The sequence below is a fragment of the Limulus polyphemus genome, unplaced genomic scaffold (assembly GCF_000517525.1).
Source record: "Limulus polyphemus unplaced genomic scaffold, Limulus_polyphemus-2.1.2 Scaffold3, whole genome shotgun sequence".
Classification (NCBI taxonomy): Eukaryota; Metazoa; Arthropoda; class Merostomata; order Xiphosura; family Limulidae; genus Limulus; species Limulus polyphemus.
The window spans coordinates 2226615-2248495 of record NW_013665613.1 but is presented as its reverse complement, the minus strand read 5'-3'; the positions used below and the strand labels follow the sequence as shown (position 1 = coordinate 2248495).

Genomic DNA, 21881 nt, shown 5'->3' with positions numbered 1-21881 from the left:
ATGATTCAAGAAAGCAATTTACCGATGTTGTTATATCAGTTTGAATTTTACTAAATTTCAGACACGGTTTTTTGTTTGATTGTTTGTTTATTTTTAAGCATAAAGCTACCCAATGGGCTGTCTGTGCTGTACCCACCAGGAGTAGCGAAACCCTGTTTTTAGCATTATAAGCCACAGGGAAGCCTTCAGACATGGCAAACAAGAAATTGTAAGCATTAAACTAAAAAAACATGTGGTTATTATGTGCATCCCTACATTGTATACAGTGATTAAGAATGATATAAAGTAGAACAAACTTTTCTAATTCAAATCTTTATCATCATGAACTTTATATATTGAAAGCTAGCTCATGGCTACTATATTGTATTAATAATCGTAAACTAACACCTAATAATAGTTTAGCTTCTCTAGGTTTATACAACTTTATGATATATCTGATATCCTACAAATTATTATTTATCTCATTAAAGAAATCCACACAATTATGAAATTTGTTTGCAATAGATGTAGTATCCAGAACTAACAACTTTTTGCCATAGATATAGTATCCAGAACTAACAACTTTTTGCCATAGATATAGTATCCATCACTAACAACTTTTGTCACAGATATAGTATCCAGAACTAACAACTTTTTGCCATAGATATAGTATCCAGAACTAACAACTTTTTGCCATAGATATAGTATCCAGCACTAACAACTTTTTGTCACAGATATACTATCCAGAACAAACAACGTTTTGCCATAGATATAGTATCCAACACTAACAACTTTTTGACACAGATATAGTATTTACAACTGACAAGTTTATCCCATAGATATAGTATTCAGCACTAACAACTTCAAAAAAATAAAAATAAAAAATAAACAACTTCTGAATATTATAAACTCAATATTATTGATTTTTTATTTCTACTGCTGAAACAATAAAATTCTTTCAAGCGTTGTTTTGCGTTAAAGGGTTTCATAAAAGTGTCACGATTTTTCGTCGCATACCTCAAGCAACTGGAGAATGAAATGGGTATTCATGATATTTTATACGAAAACATACCCATCAAGTCACTCAGCACCTATGCATGGCGAAATGGACTGTAGCAACACGGTGAAGCTCCAAACTCGTTTCAATATAAGGTACTAAACCTCTGGAAAAGGCAGTTTTACAGTTTTACGCATACATCAATCGTGTAAGGAAAATCTAATTATACAAAGGATATAATTTAGTCATTCAGGACACACAAACACACATACAAACATATACAAGCATGCAAATTGGCATCAAGTATCGCCTTTTTCATTTTGACCCTTACTCTCCAGACGATAACAAAAATGCTCTAAAATTTTTGTTGCTGTTTGGTGGGTAAGGGTCTTTTTCTCTTCTAACTTTATTGTTAAATTGTCCTTTTCAATAAAATTTAAACGAAAAATATTATACAAGATATTATACCTATATTATAAAAAAGCAGTTCGAGTTCTTTAGAATGTTATTTTCCAGCAGTAATAACAAAGGAAGTTTTAAATACACATTTAAATATATATGTCAGTATATAGTAATTAAAAAAAGGAATAAATGCAATGTTTTAGAATTGATCCACAAAGATTTTCAACTTTGGAGTTCGCAATAAATGTATCTTACGACACTGCTACTCGATACAGCATACAATAGAACATTTGATGTTATATTTAGATACAAAATAGTTATTACTCAATATTTATAATTCATTTTCTTCACAGGCTTTTGGTAAACTTCAAAATAATAAGAAAAGATAAAAGACTGATCTTCAGCTTGATGTTATGGTCTTTGTGTTTGTTCGCTCTAAAAACTGGTTCTCAATTTAGTTTAGCGATGAGTAATTTTTGCCAGTTTGTTACCTTACCACCGAATCATGTGTGCTTACTTTTATGCAAAACGATGAAAGCAATGGCTAACCTGAGAGTAATATTTTCTGGTTCAAGAAATCTTGATAAATGAAAACAAATGTCACGAGAAATGCATTGCTATATGGGTAATTCAGCAATATAAGCAGTTTATCATGACCAATTATTATTGTGACATAAAAAATGCACTAAAATCAAAACAATCATAAGTATTAGTTTTTACAGACTGTTTGATGGACACAAAGCTACTTGAGATCTAAGTACAAAGCTGAGATCATGTTCTTCTTTAACTTCCTTTAGATTTTAAAGAAGTGAAAAACATTAAATAAGGAAATATATCTTAAAGTGTCTTCATAATCTAATGTTTAACAACTCGCTTTGTTTAATGTTTTGTTGCGTAAATAAAATTGCTATTCTAGCTAACAAAACACTACAAGTTATATAAGGGTTGCAGAAAAACAATTGAAACATGAATTTCAAAAACATAAGTAAAGAATATTTACTCAACATTTTTCAAGAACTATAATTTTCTTCATCAGGGGATCAAAAGTGTGAGTAACGGTTGGAATTCAAACTATGTCTGAGTGTTATATCTTAATTATAAAATAAATTTTTATTTTAATAAATAAATAAGTATATATATATAGTAAATATAACTCAGAGCCTTGTTGCTCAGTGTCTCGTTATATTTTTTGTTAATTTCAATAGATCCTCTAATGTTACGTTTTTGTTGTCCTCCGGTGAGTCAGTGCGGACGTACAATGCTAAAATCCGGGGTTCAATTCCTCACAGTAGAAATAGCGCAGATAACCCGATATGTGACTTTGTGCTAAAACAAACAAACGCTGTTTATTGTAATTTGTCTGAGCGATAATTTTGTCATTTAATTTATCTGGTGATCCGAGTCTAGCATGTAATTGAAAATAGCCGATTTTCCAAGTTCACTTGTTTTTGCAACACATTTTGTGTTCGTTCAGCCTAACTGGAAGAGATCTTTTAGTTTCTCCAACACAGACTTTTCCAAAAATACAGGGACTTTCGTGGATGCGCTATTTTTTCATTGTTGTTTGTTTTGTCATTTCCTCTTAAAAGATATCTCACAAACCATACAAGAAAACAGGCGAGAAACAAAATGAAATAATTGTCGATTTTGTCATAAATATTTGAATAGCACGTCAAAGAATGTTATTTGTTTGTTTGCTGTTGGACTATTTGTGCTTTAACCTCTTCAGGTATCTAAACCCGATTTTTAGTGAGTCACGTCAAAAAGTAAATTTAACTTTTTATTTATTGTTTGTTATTTTTCATTTTTCTTTTGATTTGGTGATATCGCTAACAGACTCTAAAGAAAGTTTTTTTTTCACAATGCGTAAAGTACAATGAATAAGAAACAACATAGTCAGAAGTATTCAAACTAAAAAAGAGCATCAAAACTCGAAATTTCAAACACAACTTAACAAAAAATCTATGTTAAGCTATTCATTCTCTTCGAACAAATGACATTATCATTATATCTAAAGGAGGGAAGACATACTGTAATATTAAACAAGAATCAATGCCTAAAAGTGCCTATGTTATACTCAATGACGGTTCCTATCAAGTAATCAAAAAAGTTCATACAAGTTCACTTTTAAACTGAAAACACTAATTTAATTCACTTACTCTTATATATACTTTGAAAAAAAATATATGTTATAGTTAGGAAATAGTACTTTCTAGATGGTAATACTATTAAGTTTAATTCAAATAAATAAATAGTAAATTATAATAATTAATAATTGATGTTCAAAATTAAAAATAAATAGTGTTATTAATCCTTACACTAAAGATCTGATTTGCAATTATTTGAATAAAAAGGATAATAATTTAAATTCGCTTGCTTAATCTGGGCCACACCACAGCAGCTGTTAATGAAAATTGATGTCATATGTATAGAGTCCTGACCAAGGTCTATGTTTGTCTATTCACATTAGCCTGATGGGACTTGGTATTGACCTAAAACTTGTCGACAATGGAAATGGCAGATGTAGCGTATTTAATTTATTACATCAATGATTTAATGCATGGGTTCTTAGAAATAAATTACAACCGAAACACATTGAGTAAATACTTCTGTCTCAACTTTCTTGACATCCACATTTCACTTGTTTTCCTGTACTACTTATTTAATTAATAAGTTTTGTTAGTTAGTTCAAAGGTTTTGTTTATTCAACGTTGTACAAAAGAACTTGTATGTGTAAGCACAAAGCTATACAGTTGTTAGGGGTATAGGCCTTCAGACTCGCTGCTAAACCACTGTGTGTGTTTTTCTTATAGCAAAGCTAAATCGGGCTATCTGCCGTGTCCATCGAAGGGAATCGAATCCCCTGATTCTATTGTTCAAAATCCGAAGACTTACTGCTATCCCACGGGGGCGGGGGGCAAGGTTTTAATTCTTCACTTCAAATGTACCTATTAAATCATATTCGAATATCCAACGCGGCTAACAAAATTGTAGCGATACTTTTTAATGATAATCAAATTTTTCGTATATCACACAATGTACTATTTATGTTCTCCTTTTGTTTAAAGTTTCATCTAATCCAACCATCAGTGAAAAAAATAATCTTGAACTGTTTTTCTACAGAGTTTCTAAATTATAGTTAAGTAGATTTGATTGAAGATTTATTTTTGTTCACTGGGATTTTTAGAAAATAAATTAAGCAAACTGCTGAAACAAAATTTCTGATCGAATGATATTAAGTTTTACAGTCAAATTACAAACTTCCGGTACTTTGATGTCACTTTTAGTTAGAAATATTATAGTCGATTTCTTTACTATAATATTTATGGTAATTATCAAAATTGTGACTGTCCAAAAAAAAAAGTTACCATTAAATAAACAGATAAAAAAAGGGCCATATTTTATAGCTGTCCGACTGGGATGAAATGATTTATGTTTGTTTTAATGCAAAGCCACATTGAACTACCTGTTGTATTCACCACGGGGAATCGAACCCCGAATTTTAGTCCTTAAACTTACCGCATTCCCACCGAGGGACTATGATTTAGGAACTCGTCATTAAAAAAGGCTTTCCACATGAATATGACAAAAACCACGTGTGTATTAAGGTGGAAACTTGCAGCTGTTCTTTGTACTTTAGAGCTCTTAACAATAACAGTATTACCACGTAAGGAATCTTTTACAACTATCTCAACAATGGTTGCTCTTTTGATGTTGTATAATTCATTTTGAGAATGCTTTATAAGTCATCAAACTCGAGAATAAACTAAAGTTATCCCTTAAATTTAACTTTATTAATTACTCAAAACTGCAATTGGATGTAGCAACATTTTCAAATTTAGAAGTATAGCTTTTGAACATGGTTCTTGCAGGGAATGTGTTGCCTTTTATGGCAGGTAAACGTTGATCCAAGGTGACTACATTTCCGGTGGTCACTGATTCCTTGAAACTAGTAGTGCGCACAGTGGTGCAGGTTCTTCTAAGACTTTTTCTTCCTCGATAATGACGAAGACGACTGCTTCTAACTCTAGGAAGTAAGAAACAAAATATGTGACGAAACCCGTTACGGAATTTGGAATTCATCCAGCAGTAAATGATAGGATTGTAGGAAGCATGACTCATGGCTAGCCAGTGGCAAATAAACCATATATATTGGATGTGCTCGTAAGACCAAATGGTTTGGTCTTGATCACTTACCACGATTAAGGCGTTTAGAGGTAGCCAACAAAATGTGAAGACTGTAACTACCATAATCATCATCTTCACCATCTGCAATGACAAATAAATAAAATAATAGTTATCTCAAAAGATACGGACAGTAAATAATCCGATAACTTTTAACCAATTTATTTGTAGTACACTGAAACATTTGTCATACCATTTAAGTAAAAGGTATATAAAAAACAGGTTTACGTTTGTAATAGAAGACTGAAGTAAATAAGTTATATAACGGTTTCACTGATATCTGAACATCACTGTATTCTGTGCTTTTACTATTGTGAACTAAATTAAACCAGTTTGTTTGAATTTCGCGCAAAGCTACACGAGGGCTATCTGCGCTAGTCGTCCCTAATGTAGCAATGTAAGACTAGAGGGAAGGCACATAGTCATTACCACCCACCGCCAATTCTTGGACTACTATTTTACCAACGAATGGTGGGATTGACTGTCACATTATAAAGCCACCACGGCTGAAAGGGCGAATGTGTTTGGTGGGATGGGGATTCGAACCCGCAAATTACGTGTCGAGCGCCCTAACCACATGGCCATGCCGGGCCTTAAACCAGTTTAATAATTAATTATCCTTGGTAAAAGATATTAGTATTAGATATTTTATACTTTTAACATTTCATTCTTTATTCAGTCCCTTAGGGCTTTTCAAATTAAGAATAATATATAATAGTGTTTGAACTACACTATGTCTTCCGTATCTATTGTCGACGACACATCTCGCTCAATACAGAGTTCGTCAGGCTGGTTGGGACACAACAAATACAGTTGTGGTTGGAACGCTATTTATATAATCTAATTGTTACATGATCATAATTAATCATACTTGTCAAAAAAAAAAACATTAATAAAGGGCAAGGTAAGAGATTGAACAAAGAACTTAATTTGAAACACGTACGTCTGCTAATAACCAGTTTACATCTTTCTCTTCGCCATAGTGAAACATAATAAGATCTACAAAGCATTTATAATAATATATTCCTTTGAGGGTGAAACAAGAAACAGTGGAACCAAAAAATATAGTTTTATTGAATAGACTTTTCAGCCAAGTAATTGACAAATGGTTTCACAATATACCCATATTTGTAATTACGTTAGAAGAGGTTGACGGTTATGAGATCTACAATGATAATTTTTCAATGTGAAAGTATTTAGAAATTAAAGAGGCCAACATACGCCATGCAATTCCAGCATGGCTAATTTTTACACCAGAAAAATCGTGACAAACACAGAAAAATCGAAAACTGTCTATATTACTTCTTGTAGAAAATTATCTCTGTAATAAATTCCATATAAATTGGGCGAAACAAGGGTAAATGATTGTCTATAACCCTCCTAAATAACCATAAAGGGGCGTATCTTACATTTTTGTATGTATATATACGGGACCTGTAAAAGGTATCTTTGTACCAAATACTAAATTGCTCAAAATAAAGCGAAGTAACTGTAAAAAAAAAACAACCCCAAATTATGCTTTTTGTGGCATTTTGACCCCCTATAATTGTTAAAATGGACAAGTCCATTATATTTGTCTGTCAATGTGTAGGCTCTGTAGAAAAGTATCTTTCTACCAAACCGCATGTAAATTGGTCAAAATAGAGCAGAATAATTGCCCCCAAAAAAAACAACAAAAATATGCTTTGTTCTGAGCTGTGACCCTTCTAAAAAGACTCAAAATGGGCAAATCTAGCCTTTTTTATGTTCCTGTGTTGCGTGCATGAAAATGTATATTAGTGCCAGTTTTTATCTCGATTGCTTGAAATATGACGCACAGTAGCCCAAAATATACATTTTGGGTTTGTTTGATCTATGACCTCATAAATTCCTTAGAGAGGCTTAAATAAAATAAAATAATAAAAAAAAACATCTAAACATTGGACCAAGGTATAGCCATTGATATAGATGAAGAAATAGTCAATGAATTACATAAATTTGCAGATGATATTAAGGTCTTGGATATTGCTAATTGTGTAGAGAATGCTAGCATAACCCTATTAAGTTTCAAGTCAATCCGCTGAGAAATGAAGGAATGACGGTCGATTGAAAAGTGTTTGGAAAAAGAAGGAGAAACAATAGAAAAACAGTATGTCTTTCGGCGGATGAATAATTATAGCCGTATACTAAGAATTCTAGTGGATTGGCAAGAACCTAGCTTGGTTTAGTATGAGCCAAGATAAAACATTTCTTAGGTTTATCAACTTGCAGCATCCTAATTTAGATTTCACCTGAGAAGCTGAACAAGACACAAACATGCGTTTTCTTGATGTAGTTCTGGCAAATTAAACACCTTGACATTTTTTAATACTCAAATTGCATTTTTAAGAAATTCCACACCCTCTTTGTGAGTTTTATCTATTTAAACAAAACTAGTTTATAGATCAGACTGTAATTATTAAAGTTACCGTTTTGAAATCGCTTCTACCTGAAGTTATTTAATATAACATCGTCACACACATACTTCTTTGCACCACATGTTATCTTACATCCAAAATGATTACTGTGTGTAATAGTGTCGTGATACAACAAGTTTATATGTTAATTGAAACAACAACAACATTAAAAGTGACTGTAGTTATTCAAGCAAACTAAGAAAAAATTCATATAAATGATAATTTCTTTTGAAGGCATTCATCATCTTAAAATACAAATGTGTGCTTCAAAACAGTTTCCATTCATTCTTCTAATAAAATGATGCCATTCTACATTGTTTATAAGTAAGTAGAAATGCACATACCACCACATAACTCCTGACGGTTTGACCAACAATAATAAAATGATGCCATTCTACATTGTTTATAAGTAAGTAGAAATGCACATACCACCACATAACTCCTGACGGTTTGACCAACAATAATAAAATGATGCCATTCTACATTGTTTATAAGTAAGTAGAAATGCACATACCACCACATAACTCCTGACGGTTTGACCAACAATAATAACATTTGATTTGTTGTCATGTAGCTGAGTATGAGATGTTGATAAGAGAAAATTATGTGTACATTAAACAACATGATTTTGAAAGAGGAGATATGGTGTGTGAACTTACAACTTCTAAGTAACATATAGATTTTTCTCACTTCTTACAACAATGTCTACGCACACTGTTTCGGAAATATTTTTGGAATTTTCAAAAATTGGGAAAGTTTTATTTTATATTTTAATAAAGACTTTTTTTTCTGCTTTTTCGACGGAATTAGTTTTATATAAGTGTTACGCTTTCTGACCGAGAACCTGCTGCATAAGGATGCGTAGTTAGAATGTTTCTCCAAGAAAACTGCGTATGCGCATTATTCACTCGACGACAAACAGTCTGCCTGCGGCAGAGAGCTGCAAAGCTCAATGATCAAGTCGCTACAATTGCTGTATTTTACATTCCCCTTTTGTTGTTACTTCTTGTTTCTATACTTTACTAACCATTTTGTATAACAGAATATTAAAACTTATCAAAGTTTTTAAAAAAGTTTGACGTTAGGTCGTAAAATAACATTATAAGTTTATTTATCGATAGTATTAAGTGCAGTAAAGTTTAGTTCTAACTAAACTAAAGTTAAAAATAAAACGTACTCAGGTTACAGTGTTAATTTATCTCTATCGAACGTAGGCCTAACATAAGTTAAAGTTTTATAAAGTACGGCCGAAATACAAGTGGATTTACACATTTCGTTGTCTACGATTACAGTTCGTTTGTATTGTGCTAGAAATGTTATATTTAAAGAAGTACTGTTACGATAAAGATACTAATTTGGCCGGAATGTTTTGCGGGTCTCTGCTTGTAAAATATTATTAGCATTGTAACTATTGTATTTAATTAAATATAAAGGCTGATTTAAGTTGTTATTATTCCATATAGTAACATGAAGAAAAAAGGATTTGAGGCGCAGAAACAAAGTATGAATGATGTAGTGATGTTTTAATATATACCGAGTTAGTTTTAGTAGAAACAAAGTATGAATGATGTAGTGATGTTTTAATATATACCGAGTTAGTTTTAGTATAAACAAAGTATGAATGATGTAGTGATGTTTTAATATATACCGAGTTAGTTTTAGTATAAACAAAGTATGAATGATGTAGTGATGTTTTAATATATACCGAGTTAGTTTTAGTAGAAACAAAGTATGAATGATGTAGTGATTTTTTAATATATACCGAGTTAGTTTTAGCAGAAACAAAGTATGAATGATGTAGTGATGTTTTAATATATACCGAGTTAGTTTTAATCACGCATCTGTAAGTTTGACGAGTGTAAGAAACGAAAATATTTATCTAACGAAACTTATTTCTCGACAGAAAACAAATATAACAATTCATTTGATGATTTAATTCGTTTCTTGCAGAGGCTTCTGAGAAAGATAATAACACTTGACGACAAATTTCTTTAACTTTAATATAAATGTATCCAAATATTTTAAAAGCCCACATTTTATCGTGCTTATTCTTACAAAAGATTTTTTGGGTGCGAAAAACAATTCATTTTTTTAATCAATAACGATTTTTATAAATTAACATAAGCAACAATGTGTGTTGGTTTAGAGCGAAACCATAATGGGCTATCTACCGTGTCTACCGCGGGGGGAATCGAACCCCGGATTTTAGTGTTGTAAGTCCGGAGACTTACCATTTTGTAACATATGTTCATATTTCTCCTCCTTCTCATGTTATAAACAAAGGGTAATTTGTGTGAGCTATGTTTATAGAGGAACTTTTATATAATTCTCGAAAAAGAAACACAAAGTTAATACAATTTTTTTTTTTAATTTGGCAGAAAATGGGGATTTGTTTGAGCTCTGACACTGTTTTAGATGATTAATTATCAAACTTTGTGGTAGAAAATGGTTGAAGATTGAATAGAAATTTGAATTAAACATTTGTATATAAATGGTATTTCGCAAAAGGGCAAGAAAACTATTTTTTTAAACTCTGTCATCAGATTGCTTCTTTGGCTTCGGTATTTCGCGCAAAGCTACAAAAGGGCTATTGTGCTCTAACCGCCCCTAATTCGGAACTGATAAACTATAGAAAAGTTAGCTAATTAACAGCACCCAGCGTTAGCTTTTGGGGAACTGTAATCGAATAATTGGAATTGACTATCGATATTTTAACACATTCACGGCCTCAAAGTGTGGTGCACATTTTTACTGCAGAAAGAGGCAAACGATGGATCCTCACATTCACGGCCTCAAAGTGTGGTGTACGTTTTTACTAAAGAAAGAGGCAAATGATGGATCCTCATATTCACAGTTCGGCACGCTAACTACAAAGCCACACCCGGCAAGCAGTTTGTGGCTTTTAATAATTATCCATTTAATTTTGCAGAAGAGTTAATTTCCATCATAATAAGTAAAGAGGAGAATTCTTGAATCTAGTGATAGCTGTTTGAACGATCTGCTAAACTTCTGCGAAACTTAAACTTTAAAAAGATTAAACTGTAACAAACAAAATATCCATAAAACTTTTCGTACGAGTTTTGCTTTAATTATGTAAGACTTAGCAAATCTTTATCGTTAACGCCTGCCATTTAAATGATTGATGATATTTCATTAATTATTCTATGTGAGTGTCTGTGTCAATTATATAACATAATGACCTCGTGTCAGTTAGTTAATTTGTCTTGTGCACGATAGGTGGCATCAGAATTGGAGACACTTAATCTAGCACAATATAACTGATTTTACCACAACTTTAACAAACAATAGTGTATGATACACACCTGAATGTAAGCAAGAATTTCTCATTAAAAAATGTGTCTTAAGGCAGTGTGGTCAGGAAGAGCTGGTCTGCGGACCAGGAGCAGAAAAATAATGAGCAGCTCTTGAATTTCCTGTTGTAATGACATTCAAATACATGAACTTCGAAAATAGATTTAATGTACAACTGAGAGGGACTTGGTTTTAATGTAAAAACAATGAATTGTAGTCAGGCATCTTTATAAATGTTCAGTAATGTAAATGACAGGTTGTATCCATAGGTCAGTAAAATCTAAGCGAACTAAAAACAAAGCAAAACATAAATAACAGGCTAGATATAGATACTTAACGTTGTGTAATTCAGCAAGTTCGTGGCACCTTAGTTCGATATTTTACCTACTGGGGGACAGGGTTAGGATCACCACAGCCGAGTAAATGCGATGAACACATAAATTCCACTTGTACCCAGCTGACTGTGAGAAATCAAATACAGGTTTGGATCATTCCTTTCCCTACCGGATATTCTCCATGGGCTGGTGTATGTTGGGTGAAATTTTACAAACGATCTAATCCACTTGTGACTACTAAATATCAAATACCATCCTCATATCACGTGACTGTCTTAGAGTAGAAAACAAGAAGTTTAATTTAAATACAATATTTCAATTCTGTTAGCACCGTAATCTGAATAGATAGATAGACAATGTCTAAGTGCAGTAGTATAGGTAAGTTTTGTGTTTTAATTAAGTAGTTTATTTTCATGTAGCAGTGACACATTACAAATGGTCGCGTTTAGAGGATAATGAAACAACAAATATTTTTTTTTTTATTACAGTCAGAAATGCATTAATGAAATGGAAATATCTACAAAGTTTATCTCTTTTCATGCATAACTTCCATTGTTTTTCTTCCTTTCTCTCTAAAGGTAATACGAAGTAATGTCCACCGAATCAATATTAGGCCCAACCGAATCAGACCAGACGATTTTTCTACGTGCGCGCGCTGCTTTCTCGCGCTCCAAGTGGTACACTGCAGGCAAGTCTACACTCAAGCTTGCGCGCGCCAGGAAGATACGTCCGTCATGCCTCTTAGTGGAAGATAGTATTTGAAGTAAATACGGATACGTAGTTGAAGCTGTATTGCTATTTTCTGTAGACCACAGGGACACACGAACAACTACTGTATTTGCTGAAAGGCATAATTTGACTCAGAGTATATTTATATCCGTTAGAGGGTGTTTCCAAACATCACCACCCCGGGAAAGCCTTGTCGAGAGAAGATGAAGCCTAAGGGTAAGTAAAATTGAGTAGCATAACGAATTAATTTTTGCTTAGGGTTGTGCTTCTTTACACGTGTGAGTTTTTAAGAATTAGAGCGAGAGATTCGTTCTTCACTATTTTTTTTATACTCATTCAGGATGCAGGCTGAAGGTCTGATGATGCACGTGAATACATTTAAAAAAAATTTCATTTCAAAAGCAGAGCAAGGAGAACAGTGTGTTTCATTTTGCTTTGTAATAACCAAAGAGCGTCTTTCGTTGCTTGTCAGCCGCGTGCGAAAAGGAAGCCAACTTAAACTTTGTTTTTTTTACAAAACATTGTCTTCTTCAATGCTAATGTTTATGTTTCTGGGGATGGTTTTGGTTATTTCTAGTTCAGATTGTAAAATACAGTTAGCATCCGTTTGGTATTAATCTAGACTAGTGTCAATTAAAATATGATAAATATTATTACACAATATTGACGTCACTTGTTACAATAATGCCACTTGTATCTCTTGTCTACTGTTGTTATTGTTTTTTTCCAGAAACTTACTGAAGAAAATAACAAGTCAATTCAGTATATATTAGGTTTAAGTCTCAAGCAGTAACAGCACATGAATATACATGCAAAACCTGTAAAAAAAATCATTGGTATTGGCAAGAAACTGTCGTTCGTTATTCCTTATGCTTTTAGGTTATATTACTCAATTTAAATGCAAGTAATATATGATCATAAAACTCAGATTATAAATTCTACAAAGGCCTTCAAGATTAAGTTCTGAACTGTAACGTTTACTGCATAATATAAATTTGTATGTGTATGTGTGTGTTTTTTCCCATTCATGCATGACCTTTTTTTTTTCAGCAACAATGTTGAACCTAGAGGCTATATGCTCAGAAAATTGATTGGGTTCCGCCCAATGAGGATCGATATCCTCAGAAAACCTTTGTTTGAATCCGTGCAATGTGTTCCTCCTATATCAGGTAACGCAAGATGTTTCGTATTCCCTCTGGTGTTTGCCGGAGTAAAATTACAGAGACTTATTACACACCGGTTTCTCTCAGGTTTGGTATTCCTACGTGGGGTATGTCTTATATTAACTTTTAGAATACTTGAGTAAGGATGTACATTGTACTAATATAATAATGGGTAGGCAAACAACGTTAATAGTATTAAGAACTTAACTGATTTTGTAGCTAAAAATAAAGGATCTCTAACCATTCACAGTTTCTACCGACTCAACCAAACATAACATTTTCCTTTGATAAATATATATATATATATATATATATATTCGGTTTTTTTTTTAAATCATTATCTAAAAACATTTTATTATTTGTTACAATTCATATATCAGAAGCCTCTTTTAAAATAATATTACCTAGCAAAAACCACGAGTCAGGAAATTCTATAGACCTCGTAAACTTTCGTAAATTAAAACTAGAGGGAGCTTGAGCAGATCGAAAATTTTCAAGTTCAACGAACCACGATCAATGAAAACCTTGAGAAGTCTTCTGATTTAAACATTTTCTGAGGCTATAAACCTTGGTGGTGACTTTATAAGAATTAGCAAGTTCAATAAGGAGTCTGAGATAGATATAATTACCTAATATAAGAATGTAAAGAATTTTTAAATATTTTTCATTAATCCTTTATTCAAACATTAATTAGCTTATTAAAGTGTCTCATGTAGTTAGATTTCTGGAAGAAGTTTATACAGTTTCAAAAAATATGCTGAATATATTTAAAGTCGATTAGCTACAACGAATGAGTTTCGATAAATTAGTAAAAGTATTAAAAATTTCCCAAATTTATTTATTTTTTGGGCCTGGCATGGTCAGGAGGTTAGGGCGCTCGACTCGCAATCTTAGGGTCGTGGGTTCGAATCCCCGTCACACCAAACATACTCGCCCTTTCAGCCGTGGGGGCGTTATAATGTGACGGTCAATCCCACTATTCGTTGGTAAAAGAGTAGCCCAAGAGTTGGCGGTGGGTGGTGATGACTAGTTGCCTTCCCTCTAGTCTTACACTGCTAAATTAGGATATGGATAGCGCAGATAGCCCTCGTGTAGCTTTGAGCGAAATTCAAAATAAACAAACAAACAAATTTATTTTCTGATAAATGCTTTCTGTTGAAATTTTTTTCAAATGGTTTTCAAATTTCCTGTTTTAGGAGCAACATTTCATAGATTAAATAGTATATTGTAGCAGTGAGATTATTTGAGGTTTCTGTGGTGCTACTTCCTGGTGGGCATCTAGCAATGCGTTTAGTGAGTTTATTTGTGGTTTCTTTGTTGCTGTTCTCTAGTAGGAATTTTTACAAGGGTTTCGTGAGTTTATTTGCGGTTTCTATGTTGTTATTTCTACTAGGCATTTTTACAAGCGTTTAATGAGTTTATTTGTGGTTTCTATGTTGCTACTACATACTAGGCATTTTTACAAGCGTTTAATGAGTTTATTTGTGGTTTCTATGTTGCTGCTACATAGTAGCATTTTTACAAGCGTTTAATGAGTTTATTTGTGGTTTCTATGTTGCTATTCCTACTAGGAATTTTTACAAGCGTTTAGTGGGTTTATTTGTGTTTTCTATGTTGCTACTCCATACTAGGCATTTTTACAAGCGTTTAATGAGTTTATTTGTGGTTTCTATGTTGCTGCTACATAGTAGCATTTTTACAAGCGTTTAATGAATTTATTTGCGTTTTCTTTGTTTCTATTCCCTAGTAAGCATTTTTACAAGCGTTTAGTGGGTTTATTTGTGTTTTCTATGTTGCTACTCCATACTAGGCATTTTTACAAGCGTTTGTCGAGTTTATTTGTGTTTTCTATGTTTCTACTCTCTGATGGGCATTTTGCCAAGCGTTGTGCATTTAATATGTCAACTAAAATATCGGTCCTTCTACCAGTGTTTACAATTGAAGTTTACCCCACTGATTAATCACATGTTTAATGTCAAAATCGGCTTGCGCTCCCGGTGGTCATTTAATTTTGACGCGAGCCTTTACTAGATAAACAATGCCGCTAGGGTGGATAAAAATTTTGAACATCTGAGAAGTCCATATATTTTCGTATATATGTATTTCATAATTTTGTGTGATTAAGTGTACCTTGTTAACTACAACACAATTAACACAACAAGTTGGTCTAGGCCGTTTAATTAAACATGTTTTTATTAACAAAAACAGATGTCTAACGAGATAAAGTAAATAGACACAGGAATCCAACACGTTGAGGAACTCCCGCGAGCACAATGTAGGGATAATTTCATCCACCCTAATAAACTATATACAATTTAATGGATTCGAAGTTGCCGTCTAAAATATTTAAAAAAATGTATATGCTTTTTTTGTAGTTAAGCTACACAATGGGCTATCTGTGCTCTTCTCAACACGGGTATCGAAACCCGGTTTCTAGCGTTGTAAGTCCGTAGACATACCGCTGTGCCACTGGGGGGCATTTGAAAGATTAAGAGGACTAATATCGGTAGATAGGCACATCTATTAATAATTTTCTGTTTATGGCGACCTCTAGTGACGCACTAAAGAAATAAATACTTGTGGATGATGTAGTTTTACTGGATGAGTTTGTTTCTTTAAAGTTAAGTTACACAATGGGCTATCTGTGCTCTGCTCACCACGGGTATCGAAACCCGGTTTCTAGCGTTGTAAGTCCGTAGACATACCGCTGTGCCACTGGGGGGCATTTGAAAGATTAAGAGGACTAATATCGGTAGATAGGCACATCTATTAATAAGTTTCTGTTTATGGCGACCTCTAGTGACGCACTAAGGAAATAAAAACTTGCGGATGATGTAGTTTTACTGGATGAGTTTGTTTCTCTGTAGTTAAGCTACACAATGGGCTATCTGTGCTCTGCTCACCACGGGTATCGAAACCCGGTTTCTAACGTTGTAAGTTTGCTGTACCACTCGGGGGCTACTGGATGAGGACTAACGAACATTAAAATACATACACATTTTAAGTGTAACCACGTGAAAAATTTTAGTTCATATGAAAAAGATTTATTTATCAGTTTTATTCAATTTCTGTTTTTAAAATGTTGAAAAGTTCATATATATTAGTCTAAACAAAAAATATTACATGTTTGTTTCGAGATATTCGCGCAAAGCTATTCAAGGGCCATCTACGCTAGCTGTCGTAATTTTTGAGCTGATATACTGGAGGGAAGGCAGATAGTCAACAGCACCCACCGCCACCTCTTCTGGTACGCTTGTCTGATCGAATATCGGGATTTGACTTTCATTCTTATTGATTATCCACGGCACTAAAGTGCGAAACGCTTTTTTTCCAGCAACGAGCTGCGAAACCATGAGCCCTCGGGTTCACAGTACTGTGGCGCTAATCGCTAGGCCTTAAAGGGTGAAACCACAACCATTATGATTACTTATAAAACTTCGCATTTCAGGTTCGCGTTCGTATTAGGAATTGTATAATTTTCTTTTGTGATCTTGTACGAAAACTACTTAGTTGATGCACCCCCCCCTCCAGGGTCTCAGTGGTAAATCTGAAGGCTTATAACGTTAAAAATTGGGTTTCTATACTCACGGTAGGCACAACTCAGATATCCCATTGTGTAGCTCTGTACTTAACAATGAACAATTAAGAAGCACTTGATACTGTTACCGACCCTTCACGATAACTAAAAAAAAAAATAAAATAAAAAAATAAACTAGCTTTGGGTCTGCTTGTTAGACATCTGCATAGCTGACACTTTCTTGTAGACAGAGGTTTCTCTGAATTCTACCGTCATACCAAAACACAGTTTATATATATATATATATTTCTCATTGATGCAGAGGGCAACTGAAGCTATTATTAGCAATATAGGGATATCACTGGTCTACAAGAACATGTACGCAGGACAAGCATAATTTTAATACAATCGATCTGAAAACTCCTCACTGTTTCAGAAGGGACAAATGTACTTTTAATAAAATCAATCTGAAAAACTTACCCCTCAAAACCCCACGCAGAACACGTGCGGCATTAATATAATCTGCCTGAAAACCCTGCTCCCTTCTTGAGCTCAATCTTAATCTTAAGGACTTATAATGCTAAAGTTTGAGGCTCGATTCCTGAGATAGACATAACGCAAATATTATTTTGTGCAGCTCTGAACTTAAGCAAAACAATAAAGCACATTATATGGTTGGGCGTAGCCTGTTATTTGCGTGCTAGAACTGTGAATATGAGGGTTCATGGTTCGCGTTCCGTTATCGCAAAAAAGTCGTCTGTGAAGCCGTAGGTGACTGGTTGTGATATAAAAGTAACGGCCAAATCCAAATTTTCAATTAAACAAGAACAGTTGGCGGTGTATGCTGTTAATTAATTGCCTCTCCTCAGTGCAAAATTAGGAACGACTATGTGCAGACAGCCATTGTTAAGCTTTGTATATAGAATGAGACCAAAGTAACTTGCCCCAAAGATTTTATTCAATATTAGTGACGAATCTCATGTTCCTGTCGATGATTCCTGCAACCTTTCACAATTATAGTAATTTGAACTGGTTAGATGTCGCTGTAGAACAGGTTGAAATACATATTATTCCTCAAGACATAGGGCGAGTTACTTTTGCCTCACCCTGTATGTGTTAGTATAAAAGAAATAGAAAATAAATTTCTACCACCGCCAAGTATGTAGTGATTGTGAGATACAAAACCTCACCCCACTCTCTGAAACGTATATCACAACTCTCCTAAAGTTATGTCACACCTCTCACCTAAACTTATGTCACACCACTTTCCTAAAGTTATGTCACACATCGCTCACCTAAAATTATGTCACACCACTCTCTTAGAGTTATGTCACACATCGCTCTCCTAAAGTTATGTCACACCTCTCACCTAAACGTATGTCACACCACTTTCCTAAAGTTATGTTACACCGTTGTCCTAAACTTATGTCACACCACTTTCCTAAAGTTATGTTACACCGTTGTCCTAAACTTATGTCACACCACTTTCCTAAAGTTATGTTACACCGTTGTCCTAAAATTATGTCATACCTCTTACCTAAGTTTATGTCACATCGTTCTACTAAAATTATGCTATGCCACTCTCGCAAGGTTATGTGACATCGCTCTCTTAATATCATGATATACAACATTGTTAATAAATTATCTCACACTATTCTGCTGAAATTGAATCTTGCGAAGGCTGTTATGAAATAAGGTTCTGAGCCGAATATGGCCAAGTTTCACATGTACTCTGTGTTTTATCGTATGTAAGTTCTAACAGACAGTTTAACTCCTTGGTGTCTTTCCTGCATAGCTCAGTATCTTGGTTACTGTCCCATCACTCGAAGCAGTAGTTATTAATATGAAAACCGTTTTATTTCTCAGTAGCTGAAATTATTGATTGTATCGTTATCTAGAATATTTCTGTATGAATGAAATCAATATTAGCATTGCTTTGATTTCACTTTTCTTTGTTGCTCCATGAAATGGCTCACACCAGAAGTAGGTAAAGACGACAGAGGATCAGTTAGAGGATGGTGAATCGTGTGAATATCGTTTATAAATTCCAGGAGGAACTAAACGATTGCTTTGTTTTTACAAGGAGCTTAAGCTTTTATAATCAATCAATGAATACCCTCAAACCCCAATAGAACACTATTTTTAGTTCCTTCCAATTATTTAATTAACACAGTTGGAAAAGAAATCCATACAAATTATTACCATGAAAATTTAAGATACTTGTGATGTTTAGGAGGAACACGTAAAGTGATCTATAGCAGTATTTTCATCTGCATATAGCTCCCTCTGTCGTCGCTACCTTAAAATAAGATAAGAAGCAACACCGTGGCGCTCATAAAAACTAATCTTGATGTATTACGAAACTTTGTTCCTATACTACCTAAATTGATTTTATAGTTTAAATAAGAACTGTAATATAGGTAAATTAGGAGTAAATCAGTAAAAATAAATATTAATTCTGAGTTAATATTTTGTTGAATACGCATATATCTCATTCTTTCTTAATTAATATTTCACTAAGTGTTTCATACAAATGTTACGTATTCTTAAAATTAGAGTGCTTTTCTTTTTTTGTGTGCAGCAGATTAATTAAGAAGAGAGAGAAGCACGAAGTTTGTCTCATCGGCAATCTTTTCTTTTACTTTCCTTGCCCGAATGATAAGAGTGCTGTGAACAATCAACAGTGGAAACAGCTACATCAATACTTCTGTAAACCACTGATAAGTGAAACTGCTGTGGACAAAACCATTACATCAACTTCTGTGAGCAATTAGTAGTTGAAACTGCTACATCAAGACTTCTGTGAACAAAAACTCCTACATCAAGACTTCTGTGAACACAAACTGCTACATCACTACTTCTGTGAACAAAAACTGCTACATCAACACTTCTGTGAACAAAAACTGCTACATCAACACTTCTGTGAACAAAAACTGCTACATCAACACTTCTGTGAACATAAACTGCTACATCAACATTTCTGTGAACAGTCAGTAGTTGAAACTGCTACATTAGCACTTCTGTAAACCAATGATAGGTTAAACTGCTGTGAACAATCAGTAGTTGAGACAGCTACATTAGCACTTCTGTAAACTAATGATAGTTAAACTGCTGTGAACAATCAGTAGTTGAAACAGCTACATTAGCACTTCTGTAAACCAATGATAGGTTAAACTGCTGTGGACAAAACCATTACATCAACACTTCTGTGAACAATCAGTAGTTGAAAATGCTACATCAATGCTTTTGTAAACAACCAGCAGTTCTAATTGTTACGTTAATGATTCCATGACTGATCGCTCAGCGAAACTGTTACATTTGAGAACGAAATGCTTTTGTTATGCTTGCCCATAGACTAACTCTGGACTCACAGCTGTAAGGTTGCTATGGAAACGGCTAACTTGTCGAAATAAGTGATCAAGAATACATTATTTACAGAATGCTTCTTTTTCATCCCTCTTTGTTGGTTTCTTGGTAACCACTTGCAAGCATTTTTTGGATGTCATCGCGAAAATTATTCATATATATGAAACTTCTCAACGGCATTAAAGAAACGTTTTAATAACGGAGAAAAAAAAATGTTCAGCTGCTTGTGATTATGAATAAATATCTTTAGGGCGACATCATGAGGAAATCATTTCTTGATCGATTATATAGTGTTTATTCAGCACTTTAGGGGGAAAAACTAATAAAAAGATTGGCTTACTGTGAAGTGAAAAACAAAATCTTATCGATGAATACGAATTTTATTTGGAAATTAAGGGAATTTACATTCTCGCAAATAAACTGCTTCCATAATCAAGACGACGTAAAAAAAAACATCATACCAGAAACGTAAGACTACACTACACTGAGTTTCAGGTGAGGACTTATTGTCGAAACCTAAAAAAAAATCGTTTCTTGTGTAATCAAGGAAGACGTAGATTTTCAAGTTGATGAAGTGCCTTCCTAAAAATATTATCAGAAGATAGGTGAGACTTATCTTTGGGAAACTCGTCTTATATATTGGTGGTTAAGACATAAAAAAAGGAAGAAATATGGCTGTTTATCGACATCCAAAAATGGATTATCTTCTCTCAAAGCTTCGTCTTAATATGGTGAGTAGGTTTTAATATCTCTCATGTTAATGATTTGTTTTTCACTAATATTGGTTTGTGTTCCTTGGTTATGATTTTATATTTACAACACACTTGACGTTATTATGGTCCTGTTACCGAAGGGCCTTTTAAATGCAAAGATTTTGATGCAATTGCTAATACATGTACAAGAAATGTGTTAATCAGAATAAATGTTACTATGAAGAAAAAGGCAGCTAGGGTAGAAAACTCTCAGATTATAGCATCGAATGTAAGAGAAATGTTACAACAATGTGAACATTTTAAGGTATATATCTATATATATATATATACGGCATGCAAAAAAAAAACAACCAGAATGATGGTAAAATACAAGTAAGAGGAGATTTATGGTCCCCCCTTTTCGCTACATTTCTGTTTTCCATTTAAACTATCTTGATAAACAAGTAGTGAAATAGGGGTTGGACTCCATTTTATTATGGGCTGCGAAAATGGTCAAACTTCATAACACTCGAATATATCTTAATGTCTTGTCTTATGTGATTGTACTAGCAATTAAAAAATATATAATTTAGGAATTTGTGAAGAAAATATACTTAATCATTGCATGAAAGACAATATTTAATGGAAGCTTCAACGTCATTTTTCGAAAGTAGAAAGTTAAACGTCCATAACGAGGAAAGGAAATAGAGATTTAAAAAACATTTACAATTTTACTACGTCGATATGAAACAAGTTCCATTTCAGCTTT

General features: G+C 33.5%; 1 protein-coding gene and 1 long non-coding RNA gene across 2 annotated transcripts in view; one reads left to right on the top strand and one right to left on the bottom strand.

Annotated features, from left to right (window-relative positions):
* Window positions 1-5176: 5176 nt before the first annotated feature.
* Window positions 5177-21881, bottom strand: part of LOC106469641 (RYamide receptor-like) — a 22188-nt gene continuing 5483 nt past the window's right edge. Inside the window, exon 2 of the mRNA XM_013930177.1 lies at window positions 5177-5647. Coding sequence (XP_013785631.1) covers window positions 5177-5647 — 471 coding nt within the window. The remainder of the gene's footprint in view (window positions 5648-21881) is intronic.
* Window positions 12370-21241, top strand: LOC111088752. Its single transcript, XR_002613183.1, has 3 exons — window positions 12370-12590; window positions 13425-13543; window positions 19636-21241. It is a non-coding gene; the product is annotated as an uncharacterized LOC111088752 (long non-coding RNA).